The 22,610-nt window shown below is 30.0% G+C and overlaps 4 protein-coding genes across 17 annotated transcripts; 2 read left to right on the top strand and 2 right to left on the bottom strand.

The window, feature by feature from the left end:
- The first annotated feature begins 81 nt into the window (after positions 1-81).
- LOC124429276 (geminin-like) lies at positions 82-1,671 on the top strand. Of its 2 annotated transcripts, none has more exons than XM_046974340.1 (5): positions 82-361; positions 768-832; positions 932-1,062; positions 1,150-1,322; positions 1,391-1,671. In XM_046974340.1, exons 1-5 carry the CDS (start codon positions 308-310, stop codon positions 1,448-1,450), a joined length of 483 nt encoding a protein of 160 aa, XP_046830296.1. In that variant the 5' UTR covers positions 82-307; the 3' UTR covers positions 1,451-1,671. The 2 variants fall into 2 exon arrangements, with proteins under 2 accessions (XP_046830296.1, XP_046830286.1); XM_046974330.1 differs by having other exon boundaries at positions 735-832.
- Positions 1,426-8,681, bottom strand: LOC124429221 (lipid storage droplets surface-binding protein 2). 7 transcript variants are annotated; one of them, XR_006943397.1, is made up of 6 exons: positions 8,534-8,681; positions 7,177-7,509; positions 6,747-6,993; positions 6,386-6,619; positions 4,830-5,076; positions 2,849-2,907 (listed from the first exon to the last, which is right to left on the bottom strand). XR_006943397.1 is itself a non-coding variant. In XM_046974258.1 (5 exons), the coding sequence occupies exons 2-5, from the start codon at positions 7,486-7,488 to the stop codon at positions 2,885-2,887; spliced, it is 798 nt and encodes a 265-aa protein (XP_046830214.1). In that variant the 5' UTR covers positions 7,489-7,509; positions 8,534-8,681; the 3' UTR covers positions 2,849-2,884. The 7 variants fall into 7 exon arrangements, 4 of the variants coding, with proteins under 4 accessions (XP_046830191.1, XP_046830198.1, XP_046830207.1 ...); XR_006943395.1 differs by having other exon boundaries at positions 2,849-2,892; XR_006943396.1 differs by having other exon boundaries at positions 2,849-2,889.
- A 111-nt stretch (positions 8,682-8,792) lies between these two features.
- On the bottom strand, positions 8,793-15,065 carry LOC124429189 (lipid storage droplets surface-binding protein 1-like). 7 transcript variants are annotated; one of them, XM_046974133.1, is made up of 8 exons: positions 14,912-15,065; positions 12,861-13,001; positions 12,401-12,586; positions 12,107-12,299; positions 11,619-11,788; positions 11,285-11,542; positions 10,641-10,749; positions 8,793-9,791 (listed from the first exon to the last, which is right to left on the bottom strand). In XM_046974133.1, exons 2-8 carry the CDS (start codon positions 12,987-12,989, stop codon positions 9,313-9,315), a joined length of 1,524 nt encoding a protein of 507 aa, XP_046830089.1. In that variant the 5' UTR covers positions 12,990-13,001; positions 14,912-15,065; the 3' UTR covers positions 8,793-9,312. The 7 variants fall into 7 exon arrangements, with proteins under 7 accessions (XP_046830089.1, XP_046830080.1, XP_046830119.1 ...); XM_046974124.1 differs by having other exon boundaries at positions 14,897-15,056; XM_046974163.1 differs by having other exon boundaries at positions 11,619-11,785; positions 14,897-15,056.
- Positions 15,066-19,258: 4,193 nt separating this feature from the next.
- Positions 19,259-21,687, top strand: LOC124429216. Its single transcript, XM_046974193.1, has 2 exons — positions 19,259-20,474; positions 20,615-21,687. The coding sequence occupies exons 1-2, from the start codon at positions 19,624-19,626 to the stop codon at positions 21,021-21,023; spliced, it is 1,260 nt and encodes a 419-aa protein (XP_046830149.1). The 5' UTR covers positions 19,259-19,623; the 3' UTR covers positions 21,024-21,687.
- Positions 21,688-22,610: the final 923 nt, after the last annotated feature.

Raw genomic sequence — 22,610 nt, 5'->3', positions numbered from 1 at the left:
GTAGTGACATCTGTATATAGATGTCACTACAATGTTTTGAACTTGGATTCCAGTAGATTTAATTTCTTTTTCAGTCATCTGGATAAATCTTAAATGAATAATTTATTGCAAGGAGGTTCATATGGTTATTAAAGATAATTCGATGTGTTTTGGAGAGTTTTATAATTTCCACTTTTATAAAATATCTTAATTTTTCATCTATTCATAATATAACTATACATTTAATATTTAAAATATTTTAGTAATAAGATTGATTATATACTCTACGTACAGACAGATTTTGTTTTTACTTTCAAATATCAGTATCATGAAACCTACAGGGGAAACGAAAGTTTCTGGCGCCAAAATTACTACTTCAGAGGTTAGTGTAAATATTTTTATTTTATTTTCTTTTCATTCTTTCATCAATATCGTTCAAAGGTTTAATCACAAATTAGATTCTTTTGCTTATGAAACAAATTAAAGAAATAGATTATTCTAAGAATGAATTTTTTTTCAATATTTTGAGTAACAACTTACAATATGTGATAAAAGCTTATCCTATGTGACGGTTGATTCTATTTAAATTATTAAATAAAGGAATGTTAGTAGAAATAATTAAAAGAATGTTTGTTTATCAAAAAAATTCTAATGTAATTATTGAAAACAGTATGTTTTAATAAAAGATTAGATTAATCGTGCCTTTGTTCGACCAAAGGTGGTATATCACAATTTTCTCTGTTTTATCGAAACAGGCTAAGGTCAGAAAGTATTTGCACGTTTTGCAGCCAGCAGCTACTGATAAAGAGAACCTTGTAGGTCCTGGAAGACCGTTCAAAGATGCAATAGAAAAGTATTTAAACATTATTTATATTATAAACTTATTTATATTGTAAATGTGATAAATTTATCTTATCAAGAATTAATATGATGTTACGATTTTATATTTCAGGGGTATTAAAAACACATTGGAAAAACCAAAAAAAGAAAGCACATGTAAAAAAATCGATTACAAACATAAGGCAGTTCAAACAGACAATGGAGAAAAGATTAAAATTGAAGTAGAAGATTTGACCTCTGAAGGTATATATAGAATTGCTCTTGTAATAAATGTATATAATATTATGAAGTTGTATAGGTTTTGTTTATATTTTTATGTTTTTGTCATAGCTGGTCCAAGTGAGAATTATTGGGAAGTATTAGCAGAAAGACGACGAATAGCTCTTGATGATGCATTAGAAGAAAATAAAGAACTACATGAACGTATATCAAAATTGCAAGAAGAAAATCGTTTATGTAAAGAAATGTTAGATGAAACACGGGCTTTAGTTGAAGTATTACAAGTAAGATAACAAAATATATTGTAATCAGTAGTTAATGATTGACTTTTATCATAATTTTTTATTTACAGGAAATGATTGAGGATGACAAAAATGATATACACAATTCTTTGGAAGATAGTGCTCTTTAATTTTATATTAGATATTTAAAAGTATTAAAAATGTCAATTGTGATGTATATTATCTCCATATTGGAGGAAAGCTTAAACAGAGATTTAAGACTAAACAACAAATTTTTATGTATTTTATATTTAGGAGTTTCGATTTTTTCATTGTACGTCAGCCAATAATCGAACATTAGAAAAATACGTAAAGAAAAATATGTAAATATAAATATTATGTGAAACGTTAAGATATTTTTGAAGATCCGCAAAGGCATTCGTATAATATCTTTGATTGTAGTATGGAACGATTAATTGATTGTTTATATCTATACATAATTAAATATTATGCATCGAAGAAAATTACATGTGTAAGTAAATGATGAGACTAAAAAAATATCTTCTTTTCTGGAAGATATTTTATATAACAAAATTTATATAATTATCTTTTATTTTTTTTCTTGCTTAGGTGAGTTTGTCTTTTGTTCCGTTTGTTCCTGTTTCGATGCTAAAAATTGTGCCAAATGAAGTATCGACACTATGTTAGACATATATTCTGTCACGTCTTCTTTTTTGATAGTTTTCAATTGTGCTACGACCGAATGATAAACGCGATGGGCAGTTTTTGTAGACAATTGTCCAATCGTTTGTACGGTGTGCAAGACCTTATTCTCATCAGCAGAGATTGGATCTATAACATATAAATGGATAACGATAAAAAAAAAAAAAAAAAATCAATATTCTGATTCTTTTATAATTAATAGTAAAGAACTAGTAACATACTTGGCACATTCTCTTCTCCATCGACAGCAGGGAAATAATGGTCTAATAAACGATTGATAAGAACACTGGTATTATCTACACCTTGAACAGCTATACTACCATACTGAGTATTCAATAATTCGTTCGTTTTTGCTATGCTTATTTCTTTGAGCGCTGAAGCATGTTGAGTTGCTGAAGCCTTTGCGGAATGAAGTTTCTCTATCGTGGGATGAAGGGAACTGCACATTACAGCTTTAGCGGCGTCATAAATCTAACAAACAAATTATCAATTATCTTATTTATTTATCGTTCATGAATCATTTACATATATTGTCATTATCAAAACTCGAAATTCATACGAACCTGTTGCGGTGGTTTCTTAACAATCGGAACTTTCTTTTCAACGATGTCGAGTCCTTCGCAGAGTTTCTGATCAACGGCATTTATATGTCCTTCAAATTTCTTCGCCAATGGCGCTGCGATTGGTACCGCGGTTGCAGTAGCATAATTAAGTCCAACTTCGGCATAATTCAGTGCCCAGTTTATTAAATGATGAGAATCTTTTAGATAAGAATACGTCGATCCTGTCTTTTCCATAGCCGTATGAATAACGGGAATATTTTTTACACGATTTAATACTTCCAATTGTGGACCAACATTATTTTCTTGCTTAATTTCCGCCATTCTTGATTTATTCTCTTTTCAAGCTGCTAAACAGGAGAGACCTTTTATAATGTTTTTGTATCATTAATTTTAATATAAATACATTAAGTTTTATTACGTCATCCGCATACATATAGTTGTTTTAACTCGTTTATGAAAATGTATTAAAATGTTTTTATGTATGTATATACATATATATGTATGTATGTATATATTTTTTCACTCTATCATCGATATTTTCGCATAATTGATTTGTTCATTATAGTTACGTCAGATCTTGAATGAAATTATATTTTGACCTATGTAACTCATCGTACTTATTTTAGAAGGTCGTAAAGATGTCCTTGAGTATTTATTTTAATGACTATGTGATTATCTAAATAATCAGACAAATTTATACTGAACATATATATATATATATATATATATATATATATATATATATATATTAACTTGTATACGATTCGTCTAATGTTTCCTTCTTTCAATTTTTTTTTCTTTTTTTTTTTTATTATTCAAATTAATTAACATATATCTTGTCTTACGCGTCTGATTTTTTTTTTACGTTTCGTTCGTTTATACACTTTGTTGATCAATGCAAATTAAAAAAAAAAAAAAAAAAAAAAGAAAAAAAAATTATTAACAACTTATGTAAATGATGTTATCATTGTTTCATAAGAGTAGATTTCCAAGATTTTTTTTATTATTTACATTTTAAAACGAATGTCTTCTAATCGTTGACCTAATATTATCGAGATACCCTTCCATAGGAATATTTTTATCTAAACACTTAGTCTAATTTTATTGGACTATTTCTATTGTGACACGGATATACACTCGTGAGAATGAAAAAAAAAGAGAAAGAGAAAGAGAGAGAGAGAGAGAGAGAGAGAGAGAGAGAAAGAGAGAGAGAGAGAGAAAGAGCGATCGAATGTTCGATCGATCGGTCAACGTTAAAAAAAAAAAAAAAATAAAAAAGAAAAAAGAAAAAAAAATGAGAAATACCTCAAAGAGAAAAGGAGAAATTCGTATCATCGTCAATAATAATTCAACACAACGTCACGTCGTGTTGAATGAGAGTAAAAGAAAGTATTTTCTTTTACTCTCTATTAATTATATCTGAAAATAGACTAAATCCTCTATCCATTTTTTTTTTTTTTTTTTTTTTTAAATAATTATCAAATCGATTCAATTAATTGATCGACGAAATAGAAAGTTAAAAAAAAAGAATGATATATATATATATATATATATATATATATATATATATGCATAATAAAGTGATTCATAAATGAATGAATGAATGAATTAAAAATAAGAAAAAATAATAATTGAAAGGATCGTTCATAAGACGGAGTTCTATTTTTAATTGGATTACATCGTTAATCGATAAATCGATTCTTTAATGATCCTTCGTGTTTTCTTTTTTTTTTTTTTGTATATAAACTACAACACAATGAGAATGTATTTATTTTCTGATTTTTTTTCTTTTCTTTCTTTCTTTCTCCTCCTGACAATTTTTTTTTTTTTTTTAAAGAGGATGCAACACGATCGTCTCTTTCTAAAAAGAGAATCGCGAATTTAATTCGATAAGCTTCGATCACGTAAGTATATAAAACTTTTATCGATATTAAAAGGAAATTGTATGAGAAAGAAATTAAAAAAAAAGAATTAATAGAACAAGAGAAGAATAAACTATAAAAGAAAGTATATAGAAAAGCTTGTGAAGTATGCGATAATATATATATATATATATATATATGTATATACAGCAGCAGTCTAAATTATAAACTGTGTACGTGCACGTATTCACGTATATATACTTTTTACAAACTTTGACCGTGACAGAAATACGCGTTAACTTTTTTTTCTCTCTCTCTCTCTCTCTTTATTTATCTATCTATCTATCTCTGTCTCTATCATATCTAATAAAGTATAATATTATTTAACAAATAGATTATTTTACTTTCAAAAGTATACTTACAATAAAACACGATTTAAAATGACTTTAATTTGTCGAACTAACACCAATTACGTTCTACTTCGTATTAAGAGATACTGAACGTTGTTATTGCCGGCTTATGTGAATGTCTATCTCCTATATAATATCTTTTCGTTGGTCAGCGAGGAAGAGGAAATACCAATAAGCGACGAGGAAATAAAAACGTTGTTGACTTGATGAAATGTCCGATGGTGGGAAGGTAAAGTGACAAAGTACAATGCAGCGCCATCTTAAACAACGTATCGATCGAAATAAGTACCCTCGTTCTTACTACCATTCTATTTCTTTCTTCGTACATTTATTTTAATATTTCTATTCTAAATTAATAGTTTCATATATAATGAACGCTTTATAAGTCTGTACAGAAGAAAAATAATAATAATTATATATATCAAATTCTCAATGTATGACTTTTTTTTTTTATTGGTGGTACGATGAATCATAAGTACGGCCCTGTTATTCCTTACATTGCGTAGTATAAAAGTACATCTTGTTGATTTCATGACGTGGAAGTTAAAACGTTGGCACTTGTTGCTGACGAATTACGTGTTGATTTGTAATAGACGGTACTTTAAATTGTACTATGCTCTCATGATAAATAATATTTTGCGAATCAGATTTAGCGGGAAAATATGAGTCACGATGAAATGCAAGTCTAGTATATCGTTGCGTTATATTTTTGTAGTATTTACCTTGAACTATCGTAGACTATATAAATCGATTTTAAAAGATGATAAAAATATGATAAAAATCAATGTATATAAGTATAAAGTCTTTATTTGTGCTGATATACATATATATATATATGATGTATATATATATATATATATATATATATATATATATATATATATATATATATGAATTATTATTATTATCATTCTAAAATATGTTATATTTATATTTTTCTTAATCTAATTTCATAATATTATTTTAGAAATGTAGATTTTATTTTAAAACGTATTTTATAAAGAAGAAGATTTTATGAATAATCTGATTGAAATTCATATATCTAAGATAACGAAAATCAACAATGCAGGGAAGTCTGACAGACTTTAATGTTGTCATTCGAATATAATATTCAAAGGTTGAAATGCTTCTCTCCGAGTTATCTCTGTTTATCAATTACATATATAGATTTATAAGCTATTATTCTTCTTTTAATATCACATATGGAATAGATAAACAAATATGAACTTTGGATTAGAAATTTGAAGTATATTACGGAAGGATTTGAAATGCAGACGACAATATGATATAAATAGAAATTTCAAGATCGTTTTTCGAGAATACGATTTATATTAATCTACTTATATTTTTCTTTTCTTTTTTCTTTTTCTTTTTTTTTTTTCTTATGAACAATATTTTTACTTTACTGAGAGAAATACGTTTGATTAAATGATATTAATTATATAATCGAAATATAATGAATTATGATAAAAAAAAAAATGCTTATAAAGATAAAATAATGTAAATTATTAGAAATTATTTTGAATTCGAGTTCTGGTTATTTGACGTTTGATTGTTGACGTTCTCACCTTTACGAGGACTGGTTAACTCGACAACTTTTTCATTAATCGCATTTATGTATTGTGTAAGTTGTAAAAATTCCAAGAGAAAAGCGATATATCTTCTTAGATTATCCTTGTTAAGAGTTTTCGTACGATGGATGATATTTATATAGACGCGTCGAGCTGCTTTATTGGATAAACGGCCGACGGTTTGTAAACTATGAAGGAGTTTGTCCTCTTCCTCTGTTTTCATAGTAGAATCTGTTAAGTGAAAGTCCACGTTATTTCCATCGCTTATTGCTTTCAACCTTTCTCTTTGACTCTTTTCTATTTAATTTTTTTATTCCGTATTTATTTTATTTCTACTTTCTCGCATATAATTACTCACCAGTATGATCTTCTTCTTCAACGGCAGGAAAATATGCATCTATCAAATTGTCCATAACTATCGCGGTATTGTCCAATCTTTTTACGGCCGCTGTACCATAATGAGTTTCCAAAATTTGATTCGCTTTGTTCCAGCTTAGATCTCTCAGATTTGTAGCTTGTTCTATTAATGCGTCGTTCACATGATAAATCGTTGAAACTGCTGGTTGGACTTTCTTTACGGCTAGGCCGTAGGCATTCGCTAAAATCTAAAAAAAAAAGAAAGAAAAAAGAAAAAGAAAAAAAAAAGAAAAAAAAAGAAAGAGAAGAAAAAAGATAAGGATAATTTCGAAGGAGAGAATATTTTTTTTTTTCGATGGGAGAAAATATATTTGCTTTATATGTAAGTTCTTCCTGTTGCATTCTCACGAAACAAAGATCGATTTACCTACCTGCTCGGGTTTCTCCTTCACCAATGGTACTCTTTCTTCGATTTTGTCGAGACCGAGGCAGAGCGTGTGGTCGACAAAATGAATAGGATTCTCGAGTTTCTTAGCTAGGGGAGTGGCTATGGGTACAGCATGTCTGGTAGCACTCTCGAAAGAACTTTCAGCTGTTGTTAGAGCCCAATGTACCAACCAATGTGAACCTTTCAACTTAGTATAAGTTTCTACCGATTTTGTTAAAGCCATTTCAATCATCGGAAGCTCGAGAACACGATGGAAAACTTCGAAGTGAGGTAGCTGTGGAGCTTCTATAGCCATTTTTATTTCGACGAAAAATTTCTGAGAACAAATTTTTGAAAATATTATTCATATAAATTAATATGATAAGTGAATAATTTTTTGACAGTGATGCAATCTATCATCAATCTACATATATATATATATATGTATACCTGTATCTTATTTTTTGTCTTTGATCTTATCACCTGGTACAATTTATTTCTTATCTTCGATTAAGTTTAGAATACATTAAATGTAACACAATGTTTTAATTCTACAGATAACAATATATATATAACAATAATAATTCTCGAAATTATTATATACGAGATGTTTATATTTCTCAAGTACGTTTCTGTAGGATATATATATTTATATATATATATATATATTTTTTTTTTATTAGCTAAATACATATTATACGATCAAGGTTCAAATGTAACGTTTAGAAAGTATTTAATTTTTCTTGTATCTTTCTATGAGAATATAATACAAAATTAAAATCAGTCATGTTTCTTGTTGCGACAAGCGTTGATGAGGTCAACGGAATGAAATTCCATGCATCGTTCACTGGAGATACGTGAACGCTATGCTTCTTCCTACTTTCTCGAACGAAAACGACCCTTCTATAATAGATAAAAGCGTCTCACGATAGTCTAGAAATATCTTTCTAGCGTGCGTCGGTGCATTTTAAATGAGGAAACTTCGTTATCCACAGCGATCTCACCAAGTTTAAATTCTTTCATAATGTATTTAAAAGATTTTAAAAGGATAATTTAAATATAAAAGAAATATTAATGAGAGTTAATTCTCATATGAAAATTAAATGTAAATTTTTAAACATATCAATATATAACAAATATATATATATATATATATATATATATATGTATTATATATATAATACACTTACATATTAAAATTAGAATAAACCCATTCTTAAACAAAGGTATAACATATATATATATCACAATTTATGTTACCTATTAATGTTCTTTCCTTATAAAAATTGTTAAAGATTCCAGAATTCAATGTTGGCGAAGTAAAAAAATAAGAAGAATCGTTAAATAAATTTTATACTTACGTATTCGATAACAATTCCTCTTGAATTTCAAAGGTTACTTGAGTTTACAGGAACAACGAACGAAAATACGTCCTCCCTTTGTGGTAGATGACACGCGTCTGATGCGTTACCTTCCACGAACTCGTAAAGCAACGTATTGCGCATGCGCGATAGACACGGCGGCTTTCGTTTCATTCACGCATAGGAAATTTTTAATCTCGTTTTAAATAAACATTTATATATTCTTAAATAGTAAGAAACTTTTCAATGACGATTCGTATACTTTATAGATACATTTATTTTTCACCAATAATAATAACATCGAATTACAATAGAACCAATACAGGTAATTAGACGTTCGACTCTTATATTTACGATTATTGTTAAAACGGTGAAATTGACGATCCTTCCTTATTTAACGTTAACATATTTAACACGCCTAAACTCTTAATTGTAATATCCCGAATCATTATACAATACGTAGATATATGTATATGAAAAGAAGAAGAACAAACAAAAATATATTAAGACGAAAGGAAAATGAAAAAGAAAAGAAAAATAAAGTGCGAGATTACTGTGATAATATATATCTCATTTCCCCTCTTTTCCTCTCTCTCTCTCTTTCTTCTTCTTTCTATCTCATTCTCTCTAAACGTTATAGATATGTAGTTTTATCATAAGAACGGAGTTAGTAAAAATAATGAGTTGTATCTTGGAAATTTTCTCGAATAAGTAAAATCAATATTTTTGTTCTCCTTCTTCTTGCTTTTTTTTCCCCCCATTCCTTTATACATTGTCAATTAAGAACGTTTACCGGTTACACGACGACGCGAAGAAGAAGAAGAAGAAGGTGACAATGCCGATGACAATGATGTTGTTGATGATGATGATGATGACGATGACGACGACGATGAAGAAACAGCACTAGAAGTCGTAATATTTCTATGTGCCATTGACCTTGGCGCGTAATCGAGAAGCTTTCCGTCGGTAGGAGAAAGAAACCCACCCGAGACAGTTTCCAGGCTTTGCTTTGTTACTCGATACCGTTTATCGGTGGATCGGAAATCATCGATGTGTGGTTGTTGTGGTTCTGTTGAAGATCCTGCATTCGGCGCATCTTTAACGACGTTGTTGTCGTCATTGTCGTCCCGGTGCCTGTTATCGTTGTTGTATTTTCTGTCCCTGTCCTTGTTCCTGTCGAGTTCATTGATGCTGTCGTTGTTGTAGTCACCGTGTCCCGTATGTTGGGAGGATCGACGAGTATTGCCGCTAATTGTTCCTGAAGAAAAATCGCTCGCAGAATAAGTGAGTTGATTTTTTTTTCTAAATGAATTCGATCTGATCGTTTAATAAAGAAAAAAGTGTTCCCGTATTATTTTTCTTCATTTAATTAATATATTATATTGAAGGTGTTCTTAATTAAACACAAAAAACTTGAAATATCTTTTTTGTTTTGGAAGACATGAAAAAGTATGAAAGAAAAAAAAAAAAAGAAGAAATTTGTTATTTGTTAATAGTTACTTGTTACATTAATGAATGAGTTACAATGTGATTGAAAATGTAAAAAGAAAGTTATCATCGTCACGGCAGAATTACTCTTTTTCCATTTTATTTATTTCTTTTTCTTTTTTTTTTTTTTCCTTTTTTTCAGAGTTAACACGTTGAGATGGGAAAGATTGCAACAGGGTTTTACCATTCGATTCTTTATTTCGATCAAAAGAAAAAAAAAAAAAAAAATAAAAAAAAAAATAAAAAAAATAAAAAAAATATATATATATATATAACGTTAACAAAACAGCAATATTATCTATATATTAAGTATAATAAATTTCGTTGAAATAATTAAAAGAATAAAAAGAAAATTAAAACAAATGTCGTTGAAAGAACCGTGCCGATAATTCTCTTCTTTTTTATATATAATAAACACATTCTCGTTCGGTATCTTCGGTCTCCAGTGGGTGAAAAAGGATGAAAAAAGAAAGAAAAGGAAGGAAAAAAGGTAAAGAAGAGATAAAATCAAATCATTCCAAGGATTCATGCGAGCAACGACGGACTGTCCTCGTGCTAAGACGTCGTCGAGCCCGTCGTCGTCCTCGTCTTCGTCGCCGACGTCGGACCGAGTACTTACGCACCAGCAACCTACTCGTATTCGTTCCGAGTTTCCGTACCACAGAACGGATCGTCACGGACATCTGCTTCGTCTTCGCTGTCTCTCCCTTTTCGATTATAGATACCGCCTACGCATCAAAATCAAATCCTTTGCCAATTCTCTCTATCTCATTTCGTAATCATCAATTCATCATTATATTCTTTTTTTTTATTTCTTTTTTTTTTTTTTAATTTTCTTTTTTTTTTTAATTTTTCTATTATCTTAAAAAGGACCGAGTCAATAGGAGAGAGATATTATGTATATAATATTAAAATTATATATGCACGTATCTATTATTATTCGTTAGGGTGGTTTCAGGTCGACCTGAATCTCTTTTTTTTTTCTTTCTTTTTTTTTTTTTTTTTAAAGGAAAAAGAGAAAGTATTCCATTAACTTAACCAAGATCCATTGATATACAAATCAGAATCGTCATCCATATTATATATTGTCGCTTCAAAATTTCGTTCTATGTTGTAATTTTTATGCATCGCATAGGTGATATAATATTTGATACGAAAGAGACCGTAATCGATGATAAAGAAAGGATAGAAAAGAGAGCTCAAATCGACCTCCAACCATTTTCGAAATCGGCTAATTTCGGATCTAAGATTCGGAGATTCGACCTTCAAAGTGGCATCCGTTAGCGTCAGTAAACGTCGAGAGATCCTGATGAGAAGTTTGCCAATCCATCGTGGGGTTTTAGCGGCTAGAGATGTTGCACCATTTACGAGATGAACTATGCGTCTTGCTGATTCTCTTGTCAATAGGACGAGCAATTGTTCCAAGCTTGCTGGACGTGCTTGATTCTCGGGTTCGGGTAGGCTCAATATGGTCCATAATTCTTTAGCTTTCTGCAAAGCTAATTTTGGATCCGTTGCAAGCTAAAAAAAGAAACAAAATTATTTATATTTTAATGAATATTATGATTTATGATTTTACAAGTAGAAAAGAGCTTACCAATTCTATTACGTAGAAAAATACGTGAATGCATTCGGTTCCTTGTTCTTTGAGAGCTCGAGCCTCAGCCAGTGTACGACGTGTCAATCTCCTTTGTAATTTTATTGAAAATCTTGCACCGTGCTTAATCGTACGAGTCGTCTTGCTGACAGGTTCGTTCGTATCAACTTCTGTAACATAAGAAGAAAATAATAATATAAAAAAAAAAAAGAAAAAAAAAACAAAAAGAAAAGAAAAAAGAAAATAAAAAGAATTAAATTTAAATGTCACACGTAAACTTTAACTGTCGGATTTGAATTATTAATTTTTTATACTTTTATATAATATATTAAAATTATTCCGTTATAATTTTAATACATTAATATATTAATTCCGGAATTTATTTATCAATTCAATATATTGGAAATATACTTGAGAAAATACATTGGATAAAAATATATTGATATAAATATCTTAAATAATACGTATAGGGTAAAAAGAAATAATACCATCGATTGTCTTATCAGCTGGGTCACCAGGTAAATATCGATCAACGTATTGATCTGCAACAGTTAAAGCACCGTCCAATGTGTCGACTGCAATACTGGCAGCGTGACTTCCTATTTGCTTCATGCTACCAGCACGCATTAGAACCGGTCTTAAAATTTTATTTGCTACGTATTCTCGAGTATTCCAATACATCTATATGACAAGAAAGAAATTAATAAAATAATAATATCATTAGACATGCATAAAGTGTATAAAATGATCACAAATCTTAAGAAAAATTGTTAATTGATCACCTGTTGAGGAGGAATATGTACCGCCGGTACTCTGTGTTCAACAATATCGATCCCTTTACAAAGTAGCTGATCGATCGTCATAATTGGTCCATTAAAAGTATAGATGGCTGGTTTAGCCGAAGCTGCTGCCAGTGCCAAAGATTGTTCCGCTGCATCGAGACTCCAATTCATCAGATAATTCGAACTCTAAATACAATTTGATTTTTTTTTTTTTTATCATACTATTACTATTACAATTAAGAGAATATTTATTAAAGAAAACAAAAAGAAAAGCTGAGTAATGATTACAAAAGTGAGTCAGAATTATTAAAAAGTTGCTATGCGATCGTTTAATATCATTTTAATAATAAAAAAAGACTAATTATCTATATAAAAACACTTTCGCAATCATCAATTGCTCAAAATTCTTCGAAGATGATGTAATTGTCAATCGAAGAAAAAAATGATAAATCGATGGTACCTTTATTCTTTTGTAAACATGTCCAGCAATGTGTATACTACTTTCGACGATTGGTAGACTCGATAGTTTCGTTATCGATTCAAATTGCGGTAGATCCGAATGGACCCTTTTCGCGTTGGTTCGTGCCATCTGTGATTGTCGCTAAGAAAAAAAAAAAACGAAAGTATATTTTTGTAAAAGAAAATGTTCTACCTTAGATGATATATATATATTTCATGTATGTACAGATACGTATGTATGAAATTTGAATAATCTCATGTTAAAGAAATGTCATCTGAAAAAAAAGAGAAAGAGAGAGAGAGAGAGGGAAAGAGAGAGAGAGAGAGAGAGAGAGAGAGAGAGAGAGAGAGAGAGAGAGAAAGAGAAAGTGGAACAAATAGAAATGACGTCGCACGATAAAGAGCAATGACATTTCTCTCTTCTGTCTTATCGATCAGTAACATCGTTGTTATTACGATCCATGACAATCGTGAATGTCGAATGAGACGAAAGACAGAGTGCATCGATTTTTTTGACAATTTTATGCCTGTATACGAAATTTTTATTCAATTATCTTAAGAAGGAGAGAGAGAGAGAGAGAGAGAGAGAGAGAGAGAAATGAGAAAAATTGGTCTCGTGATTAAGTCATGATCGAAAGACCCGAAGCGTCTTATCAAATTTATCCAAGATCATCGAAATCATTTTAACCTTTTGTAGAATATGGAGATGACGATTTCAATGTATATATTCCTATTTTTCACCTTTTTTATAAAGTTAAATGATCGCAAGTTCGATATAAAAAGAATCTTATTTTATTCGTTCGATCTTTTTCTTTTTCTTTTTTCTTTTTTCTTTTTTTATCGGTTAATTTTTCTAGATAAAGTACGATTGAAAGAAAGAAGAAATATTGAAAGGATTGCACATAGAAATGAGCGTCACTTTAATTAACGATTAAGTTAGCGTCACTTCGTTGGATACGCAAGCGCGAGAAAGTAATAATAACACGAAACAGATAACAGAGAAAAGTGAGAACGAACGAGAAAATAATTAAGAATAAGCCGGACAAGATAACGTGAAAGAAAACAAGAGAAGAAGAAGAGAGAGAGAGAGAGAGAGAGAGAGAGAGAGTAAGAGAGAGAGAGAGAGTAAGAGAGAGAGAAAGAGAGTAAGAGAGAGAGAGAGAGAGGGAGAGAGAGAGAGAGTAAGAGAGAGAGAGAGAGGGAGAGAGAGAGAGAGTGAACAGAACGAAAGAAGTACACATATATATATATTTATCTATTTATATAAATAGATAAATATCGTCTTCGAAAATCTTCAGGGTTTTAATACACGTAATTTTCCAATAACAAATCAATCGACATTTCTAATTCTTTCCAAATTATTCTTTTATTTTTCTAACTATTTTAATTTTAATCTATTTAAAAGTATCCTCAAAAGGATTTTCATAAAATAAAAGAAGGAAATAAAGTAATTTCATTTGAAGAGAATACGATATGATCGAAGTCAATTTATCGTTGCCATGTCACCTATTACTCGTAAATCTTCTTTGTTTTCTAAGATCTTTCGTGACGGATAAATGATCGCTTTCAGTCTACTAATGATTCAACATCTTTCATTGAAACGATAAGATCGAGATTCTTTATTTCTTTTATTTACAGAAAAGACATTGATATTTGTTATCTATCGATCAATCGTAAATATTTATAAATTTATCCATCCATCTATTTTTATTTTACTACTACTTTATCATCTACATATGTATATATATATATATATATATATATATATATATATATATATATATATATATATATATATATACACATATTATTTCTTCGTACACACGTGTGTACGAAAATGTCAATTTCTCTGTTTCTGTTTTTTATTCATTCTCCTATCTTCAATACATACACATCCACATACACGTGCGCGCGCGCGCGAGTATACACATACGCGTACATGCACGCACACATATGTAAATATGCACGGACGATCATGATCATACATATGGAACGATTCCGATAGGGTATTGTAGAAATATCACGATCTTTACGTACCTCGATAATCCGTACCTTTAAATTTTCGTCGACGATACAAACGCAGCCGATTACGCGTCGCCGGTTTGGATCCGACACAAGTGACACAGAATTAAAAGTCCGGTGTTTCGCCTGAGAAGGCGTCGTTGACTGCACGTCGAGAACTGCGAAACGGTATCTCTTAAGTTTGACCTATGACACATTGCCGATTACGTGCGGCCCGCAGAATGGCAACAGTAATGGCGCATCGCGAAAGAATCATCTTTTCTCTTTCTTTCTTATTCATTTTTATCCTCCTTCTCTATTTTTCATTCTTTCTCTTCCATCCATCGATTTTCGTTACATTTCTTTTCTAAATAGAATGAGATCGCTTAATTGGACTTCTTATACATTCTCAATCGAGAAAGGGAAAATGAGAAGGGATAAAAGGAAAAAAGGTATAATTATATAATCATCCAATTAATCCTTTATAATGATATATAATATTTTTTTAAATCGAATACATATCTGTATTTTTGAAATCTTATTTTTCATTTTTATTTGATATTGACAAATTAACGTTATACGTGGTATAGCATAATTGTATTATAAATTATACATTATATAATATTTATTTTTAGGCATGAAAAAAAAAAAATAAAAAAAAAAAAAGAAGGAAAAGAAGAAGAATTGTGTTATAAAGAGATATATTTTATACTTTATACGTTATACTTTGATAGATTGATCGACAGGACCGAGTTAATGTTCGAAGTCTAGCCTCGTTAATTAAGTATCTAAGATATTGACAAAAGAAAATCATTAATTTATCGATTAACTAATTGGCAAATTTTTACAACTGTCTCGTTCTAAGTAAATCGATCGTATCTATTTAAAAAAGTTTTTTAATGAGCTAGATTGTCTACTTTTGATTACTTCTCCTCCTATTATCATCCTCTAAAGGATTCTCTCTCTTTCTCTCTCTCTTCCTCTCTCTTTCCCTCTCACTACTAAGAAAGAAAAAGGAAAAGAAATTATGAGCGGAAAAGTCGAATTTATCTCTGGCAGACGTTCGTAATTATGTTCAAAGTCCAGATCGTGTCGAAGCTTTAATGTTTGGGCTTTATACGGGAAACGTTGGAGATTTAATCTTTGAGTTGTATGCTCGCGCGAGCACAGTAAGTTTGTAATTGAGACCGATGCATGCGCATATATATATATACATTACACATATATATGTACTATATAAGTTTCTCGCGTAAACGATATACATGTACACGCATATGTTTTAAGGCGATTTCTCAGTTTCTACATTTCCACGAGATCCGATTGTCTCATATCGAGGTCTCGCATGTATCGAGAGAAAGAGAAAGAGATGAGAGAAAAAGAGAATTGCACCAATGACTTCTCTTTCTCCTACTCTTCATCATTTTCATTCGTCATTTCTTATTTGTTTCGTCTCGAGTTCACGTCTGCGTTATGAAACAATCGCCCCTCGAAGATTCTCTTTCTCTCTTTCTCTCTTTCTCTCTCTCTCTCTCTCTCTCTCTCTCTCTCTCTCTCTCTTTTTCTTCCTCTCATTTTTTTGCCTATTATTTTTCTTTCTCTTTCTTTTTTTTTTCCGATATCAAGGTCCACTTTTATATCGACTGCCTCTTCTCTCTCGATCGTAACGAGACTTTATGCCATTTTTATATGTAACATCGAATGAACAAAACGAATCATGACGCGATGAAGGAAAGTTTCAAAGAAAATTGATCCATTTAGAAAGAAACGACGTTATTTGTTGAATTTATTTGGACGTTCAGTGAAAGAAATCTTTCGATTTTCTTTTGGTTTGCTTTCTCTCTTTTTTCTTTTTTTATTTATTTATTTTTTTTTTTTTTTCTTTTTCATAATTTTCTTTATAAAAATATTGTCCCGAATTTAATTCAAGCATCCATTTCATATTTTATGTTTAATTTATTTTTTACGTATTGTTAGACATATCTATGTTAAAAATAAAATAAAATAAAGCGGAAAGTATTGATTTTAAATATATATTAATCGTAAAAGAAAATATTTAAAGGGTTAAATAAATTTAGGATGAGAGATATTCATCAATACAAATCAGCGATGTGTTTGTGTAAGTCATTTTGTAAGTCATTTTATAACAGATTATTAATAACAGTATTTATATGAAAACATGTTTATAAAATCTAATTTATATATATATAACTAATGTTTCTATAAACTAAGCTTGAACTTTTCTATCGAAGAGGATAACAACAGATAATGTTAATTAACTTGTTAATTATCGATGATCATCGATTAATTCCAATCATTGATATTAAGTAGTTTTAAGCATTATAAAGTCAGTCCAAATGAAAGAAAGAAAAAATAGAAAAAAAAAAAAAGAAAGAAGTAACTCACTATTCTAAGCGTTTTAAATTTATCTAATAATAAATTTAATTTAGATTATGTGTGTACTTAATAATTAAGAATTAGATATTTCACGTTTATTTATAAATATTTCAAAACATTTAGAATTTTATAATATGTATGACGTCTTCTTGAATAGAATATCGATGCTTATCAATCATAATTCTTCTTTGGAATGCATGGCAAGCTTTTTACAATACGCTTGATCAATGTGTTAGGGAAAAAGAAGATGTGTATTATATAGTGCTATCTAAGTCAGTTCATTTTAATCTATGCGTACACACACACACATACACACACATACGTACGTACATACATATGTTTCTAAATATATGATCTAGTGTATATATAAAAAATACATATAAGTATGTAAGTATGTGAGTGAAGCAACGTTAATTTGTTTGAAATCTCTTTTAAAAATGCTTTTGCGTCTTAGATACGACAATTAGATAAAATATAGATCAACGCATTTTAGCATATGTATGTCATCTGTAATTGGGAATATTCGTTGTTGAAAAACGAAATATAACATTTGTTAGATCGATGGATATAAAAAAATACAAGAGTATTTTATTTATAAATGGTGTTATGTAAATGACGATGAATTAAAAAAATTTTTACTGAATTTTAACACAATTTTCTTTCATTGAACATTCAATTCCTAGATTTCTCACTGGATGAATACTAGCAATCTTCCGTTTGACATTGCTAGTTAGTCTTTGTTAGTCGGATCCAGTGATAGATCTCTGGACAGAAATGATCTTTATTAATCCGACCTTTTCTTTAGGCAACGATCGTGAAGGTACTTTCGTGTCCTTGAGAATTTTTAGATTTAAAATGCATTTATATTTACAGAATTATGTAATAATATAATTTTTTTTTTTCTTTCATGTAATTTGACATTTAAATACGATGATCGATGATCAAATTTAGTTATACGTTTCATAGATTTTTCTCTTTTGTTTTGTATTATCAATTATTAATCTCAACCATTTCTACATTTATAAATGATCCAGCTGATAGATCAAACGATTCTCTGACTTCGTACACGTTTAAATTATTGTCGTTAACAACGTTAATAGACAATCATCAATATTCACTAAAAATAAATCACAAATGGGGTTGTGTAAATTATAAGATGTAAATAAGGGAAGGATGATGAGTATAAGATATTTCTTTATCTCATTCATTCAATTTTATTTGTAAACGCTTCGCACTTTTGTTAATGCTTCGACAGATCTAATTCTATCATTGATCTATTTCTTATTCATTGATCTTAAATAGGTTAATAATTTCGAATAATATAATCGTGAGTATATCGAGTGACCCAAATTAGATGACAACCCGTCTTACATCGGAACATAGATATTATCAATGACGACAACGACTATACTGAAGTAGTGATAAATAAAAAATATTGATTATAATTATATTACAATTATTCGACTAATCATCCTGAAATATATCTTGAAACGTAATAGATAGAACGATGTTACACGGATATAATGAACATAAAAAATGAATGTCGAACTGTAAACATAAAAAATACTTTAACGCGTATTTGTTTTTTTTTTCTTTTTCTTTCCTTATAGAAAGATTAAAAAAAATCATTTGGGACGTAAATATTTTCCAATGCTGGCACGTGAATCATTTTTTAAACCCTCGTAAATTTATTTGTCGATAAATAAATTTTTCATTCGAATAAATATCACCTTCTTTTATTACTTTTTAAAGAGTCTCGCTTGAGATAAGAAAAATATGCCTGTAGGATTTTATTTTAAGCACGTTACAATTTGTCGACTATTGTAACGTTGTTACGTTTTACACGGGTTATGCAGGACGTGTCTCGTGCAACGCTTCTAATATTAACTTCAATCAGAGGCAATAAGGAGGAAATAACTCGACACGTGCACGCGCTATTATTTATTGTCTCGGATGCTCACGTGATGATGAGAATAGGCATATAAAGGTGTCTTGATCTTGAACGGGCCGACATATTCCTTCGTAGGCGTCGTTCGGACCAAAGTGTGAACGTTCACCTGCGTATATGGGAATATCGTTCGTTTTTAAAAGTTAATTATTATAAACATTTGAAACGGGTTTTTATATGTTACTCGATTCGTAAATTCCGTGATTATTTCGTTTTGCTTTTGTTCTTTTTCAATTTTTTTTTTCTTCGTAATCCCTCAAAAAGTCAAGAAAAATATTTTTGAAAAAGGAAGAAAAAGAAAGAAAAAAAAACAAGAAGAAGAAGACGAAGAAGAAGAAGAAGAAGAAGAAGAAGAAGAAGAAGAAGAAGAAGAAGAAGAAGAAGAAGAAGAAGAAGAAGAGTTTTTCGGTGACAGAAGAAAATGCGTGATCTAGAGAATCAAAGAATCTTAAAGGACGAAGAATGTTTCGAGGTGGTAAGGAAGAAACTTCATCGAGATTGCATGGAGGATTTCTCTTTGATCGATTACGAGTTAGTACCTATAGACGGTGTCAATGGTTACATGGGTCAATATTTTAAACTGAAAGCTACGGTCGCACGTCCGATGACACCGTTGGAAACGAAGGATTTGAATTTCTTTACAAAGATACCACCGCCTATCACTAGCCCACAATATAAATTCATTCAACAATATGGTACCTTCAAGAAAGAAGTCGAACTTTATACCAGAGTATTTCCTGAAGTTTTGAATGGTCCTGAACAAAAATATATACCAGAGTGTTTCTTGGGTTTGGAAAATGATGTAATTGTATTGGAAGACATGGCGTATAGTGGATTCATTATGACCGACAAATTTGAACCATTCGATTTTGAACATTGTCAGGTCTTGATGAAGACACTTGCTAGGTTCCATGCAAAGTCATTTATTTTCGAGGAACAATATAAAAAGAATTTACACGATGAATTCTCTCATTGCATGCAAGAAACACTTTGGTCTCAAAAGGATGGTAAAAGTAAGGCCATGTTCGATGCTGCTGTTAAGGGTACCGTTTCTATGATCGAGATCATACCAAATTTGAACGAAGATCAGAAGAAAGTTTTAAAGGAAAAACTCATCGATCTATCGGCAAGTCACATGGATAAATTATCACCCTCGTCTAAGCATAAGAATGTCTTGTGTCATGGCGATTTATGGGCAAATAATATACTATTTAAGTATGACAAAGATAAGAAACCAATCGAGTGTTGCCTGATAGATTTTCAATTAGCCAGGTGAGTTTACTTGTCATTTATCGTAAATTAATAAGAAAAATGACAAAATTAAATATTTTTTCTTTTTTTTTCTCTTTTTCTTTTTTTTTTTCAAGATTACATTGTGGTATATCTTTTGTAATATTATTTTATATCTTTAGGTACAATCCACCAGCGCATGATATATTATGTTTCTTTCAATTTACGACTAGCCGAGAATTACGAGATAAATATTGTGAGACCTTATTAAAAATCTATTATGATTCAATGACAGAAGCATTGAAAGAAGCAACTCTGGACATATCAATGATCTTTCCATGGATCGAGTTTATATCGTCGATTGAGGATTTACGTATTATGTGCATTATTCATGGTATCTTGAATACACCAATCATGCTTTTGGATCCTGGCGCGGCCAGCAAGTACTTCAGCGAGGAACCTGAACTTCTCGAAAATATTCTCTACGAAGATAGGACACCTCTTATTTGTGGACAATTTGAGAATGTTCCGAAATATCGGGCCAGAATGCTAGAGGGTTTGTTCGAGTTATATGATCGTTTGATCGATTAAATTTCTTTATTTTTTTCGTTTAACAAAAAAGTCGACCTATAGTATTACACGTAATCCAACATTGGATTTCTATTTGAAATAATCTGTACAATTAAAATATTTAAAATATTGTAAAAAGTAAGAATTAAAAAAAAATAATTGTTTACTTGTTTGTGCCTTCGATAAAGATATTATTTGAATCGAATTGGATGTATTAATTCGATCGATTTAATAAAAATGTCCGAATAAATCTAAAATACTAATAAATCACAATTTTAACTAATAATTTCTTTTATTTTATTATTACTCGATAAAAATTATACTCACCTAGATATAATATTATGAATTATTTCTCGAATGATAAACATCCTCTTTGTATTCTGCAAAGAAATATTTTTAAATAAGGAAGGATATAAGAATATTATGTGAAATAAAAATCTCATCTCAAATTTGATGATGGTATCGCACGTTCAAAAAAAAAAACAATAATTATCGATCGTGTGAACGGTATAACCCTATTCGGGACACGCTCGAGATAGGGCATCCGTTCTCTTTTATTACAAACTCTGATGTGAATATCGCACACCGAAACGTGAGGCATAATGGGACTCTTGTAATTTCATACCTTTTATGTATATAATTATTTATATCGTCAATTATAATGAATATATAGTTATGTACAATATTGAATCTCATTCTTTAACAATAACATCAACAACATGATTAAACAACGTTCCTCATTGGTACACAAATTGTAAATGTACAGATAAAAAAGCATTAGATGAGGTTCAATGAGGCATCGAAGGTGGGCGTACACACTCGGCGCGCCTGAATCCCTTCTTCCCTTCGTACACAAACGTAATCCTTTTATCTATCTATATATATATATATACATATATATATACATATATATATACATATACATATATATATATATATATATATAAATATATACATATGTATGTGTATACATTTACACATACACATACACATATACATACACCTGTTGAAATCTTTTCGATCCTATATGTCCATATAGATCTTTCATTTTCATTGACCTATTCGTTTTATTCTTCAATCTTTTCATCTTCCTCGTCGTTTTCTATTTCTCCATCTTCTTTATCTCTTCTTTCATATTTTTCTCTTTTGTTAAATTTTATTTTATTCCTTTTTTTTTCTTTTTTGTTGTTTTCTTTTTTTTTTTTTCTTTTTTTTTTTACGTAAGCCTTCGTCACACACAGAAGGTGATCCCTTTATCTAGATCACTTTGAGAACGTTATTACCCGTGCGTTATTTCGTGGCACGGAAGAGTCAGAGTGCGTTGATAATGAAGTACACCCGTATATAACTTCATGAATAGAAATTATTATGTTTAATCATCCACGACGATCCTTATCGTCATTCGCTAATTAATTACACGGATCACCGAAATTACCTTCGAATGTTCTTCATGCAACACCGAACGACATTTTAAATTTCTCTCTTTCTCTCTCTCTCTTTCTCTCTGTCTCTGTCTCTCTGTCTCTCTGTCTCTCTCTCTCTCTCTCCCCTTTTCCTTTTCTTTTTTTATTCCACACCACAGTTTCTTTCCATGCCATAATCAAACGC

This window comes from Vespa crabro, chromosome 1 (assembly GCF_910589235.1).
Source record: "Vespa crabro chromosome 1, iyVesCrab1.2, whole genome shotgun sequence".
Lineage (NCBI taxonomy): Eukaryota > Metazoa > Arthropoda > Insecta > Hymenoptera > Vespidae > Vespa > Vespa crabro.
Note: the sequence above shows the minus strand (reverse complement) of the source record. Positions and strands in the feature narration are given on the sequence as shown.

Bases quoted from the DNA above. Each gene is read 5' to 3' on its own strand.
- LOC124429221 (XM_046974235.1), bottom strand. From the start codon at position 2,866: ATGGCGGAAATTAAGCAAGAAAATAATGTTGGTCCACAATTGGAAGTA. The intron at 2,454-2,545 runs GTTCGTATGAAT...TTTGTTTGTTAG, and splicing joins TTAAGAAACCACCGCAACAG to ATTTATGACGCCGCTAAAGC. The intron at 2,112-2,203 runs GTATGTTACTAG...TATATGTTATAG, and splicing joins TGGAGAAGAGAATGTGCCAA to ATCCAATCTCTGCTGATGAG.
- LOC124429276 (XM_046974330.1), top strand. From the start codon at position 308: ATGAAACCTACAGGGGAAACGAAAGTTTCTGGCGCCAAAATTACTACT. The intron at 362-734 runs GTTAGTGTAAAT...TTATCGAAACAG, and splicing joins CCAAAATTACTACTTCAGAG to GCTAAGGTCAGAAAGTATTT. The intron at 1,063-1,149 runs GTATATATAGAA...TTTTTGTCATAG, and splicing joins AGAAGATTTGACCTCTGAAG to CTGGTCCAAGTGAGAATTAT.
- LOC124429189 (XM_046974133.1), bottom strand. From the start codon at position 12,989: ATGGCACGAACCAACGCGAAAAGGGTCCATTCGGATCTACCGCAATTT. The intron at 11,789-12,106 runs GTATTATTTCTT...CTTATGTTACAG, and splicing joins AGCTGATAAGACAATCGATG to AAGTTGATACGAACGAACCT. The intron at 9,792-10,640 runs GTAAGTACTCGG...ATTTTTCTTCAG, and splicing joins TACGAGTAGGTTGCTGGTGC to GAACAATTAGCGGCAATACT.
- LOC124429216 (XM_046974193.1), top strand. From the start codon at position 19,624: ATGCGTGATCTAGAGAATCAAAGAATCTTAAAGGACGAAGAATGTTTC. The intron at 20,475-20,614 runs GTGAGTTTACTT...TTATATCTTTAG, and splicing joins ATAGATTTTCAATTAGCCAG to GTACAATCCACCAGCGCATG.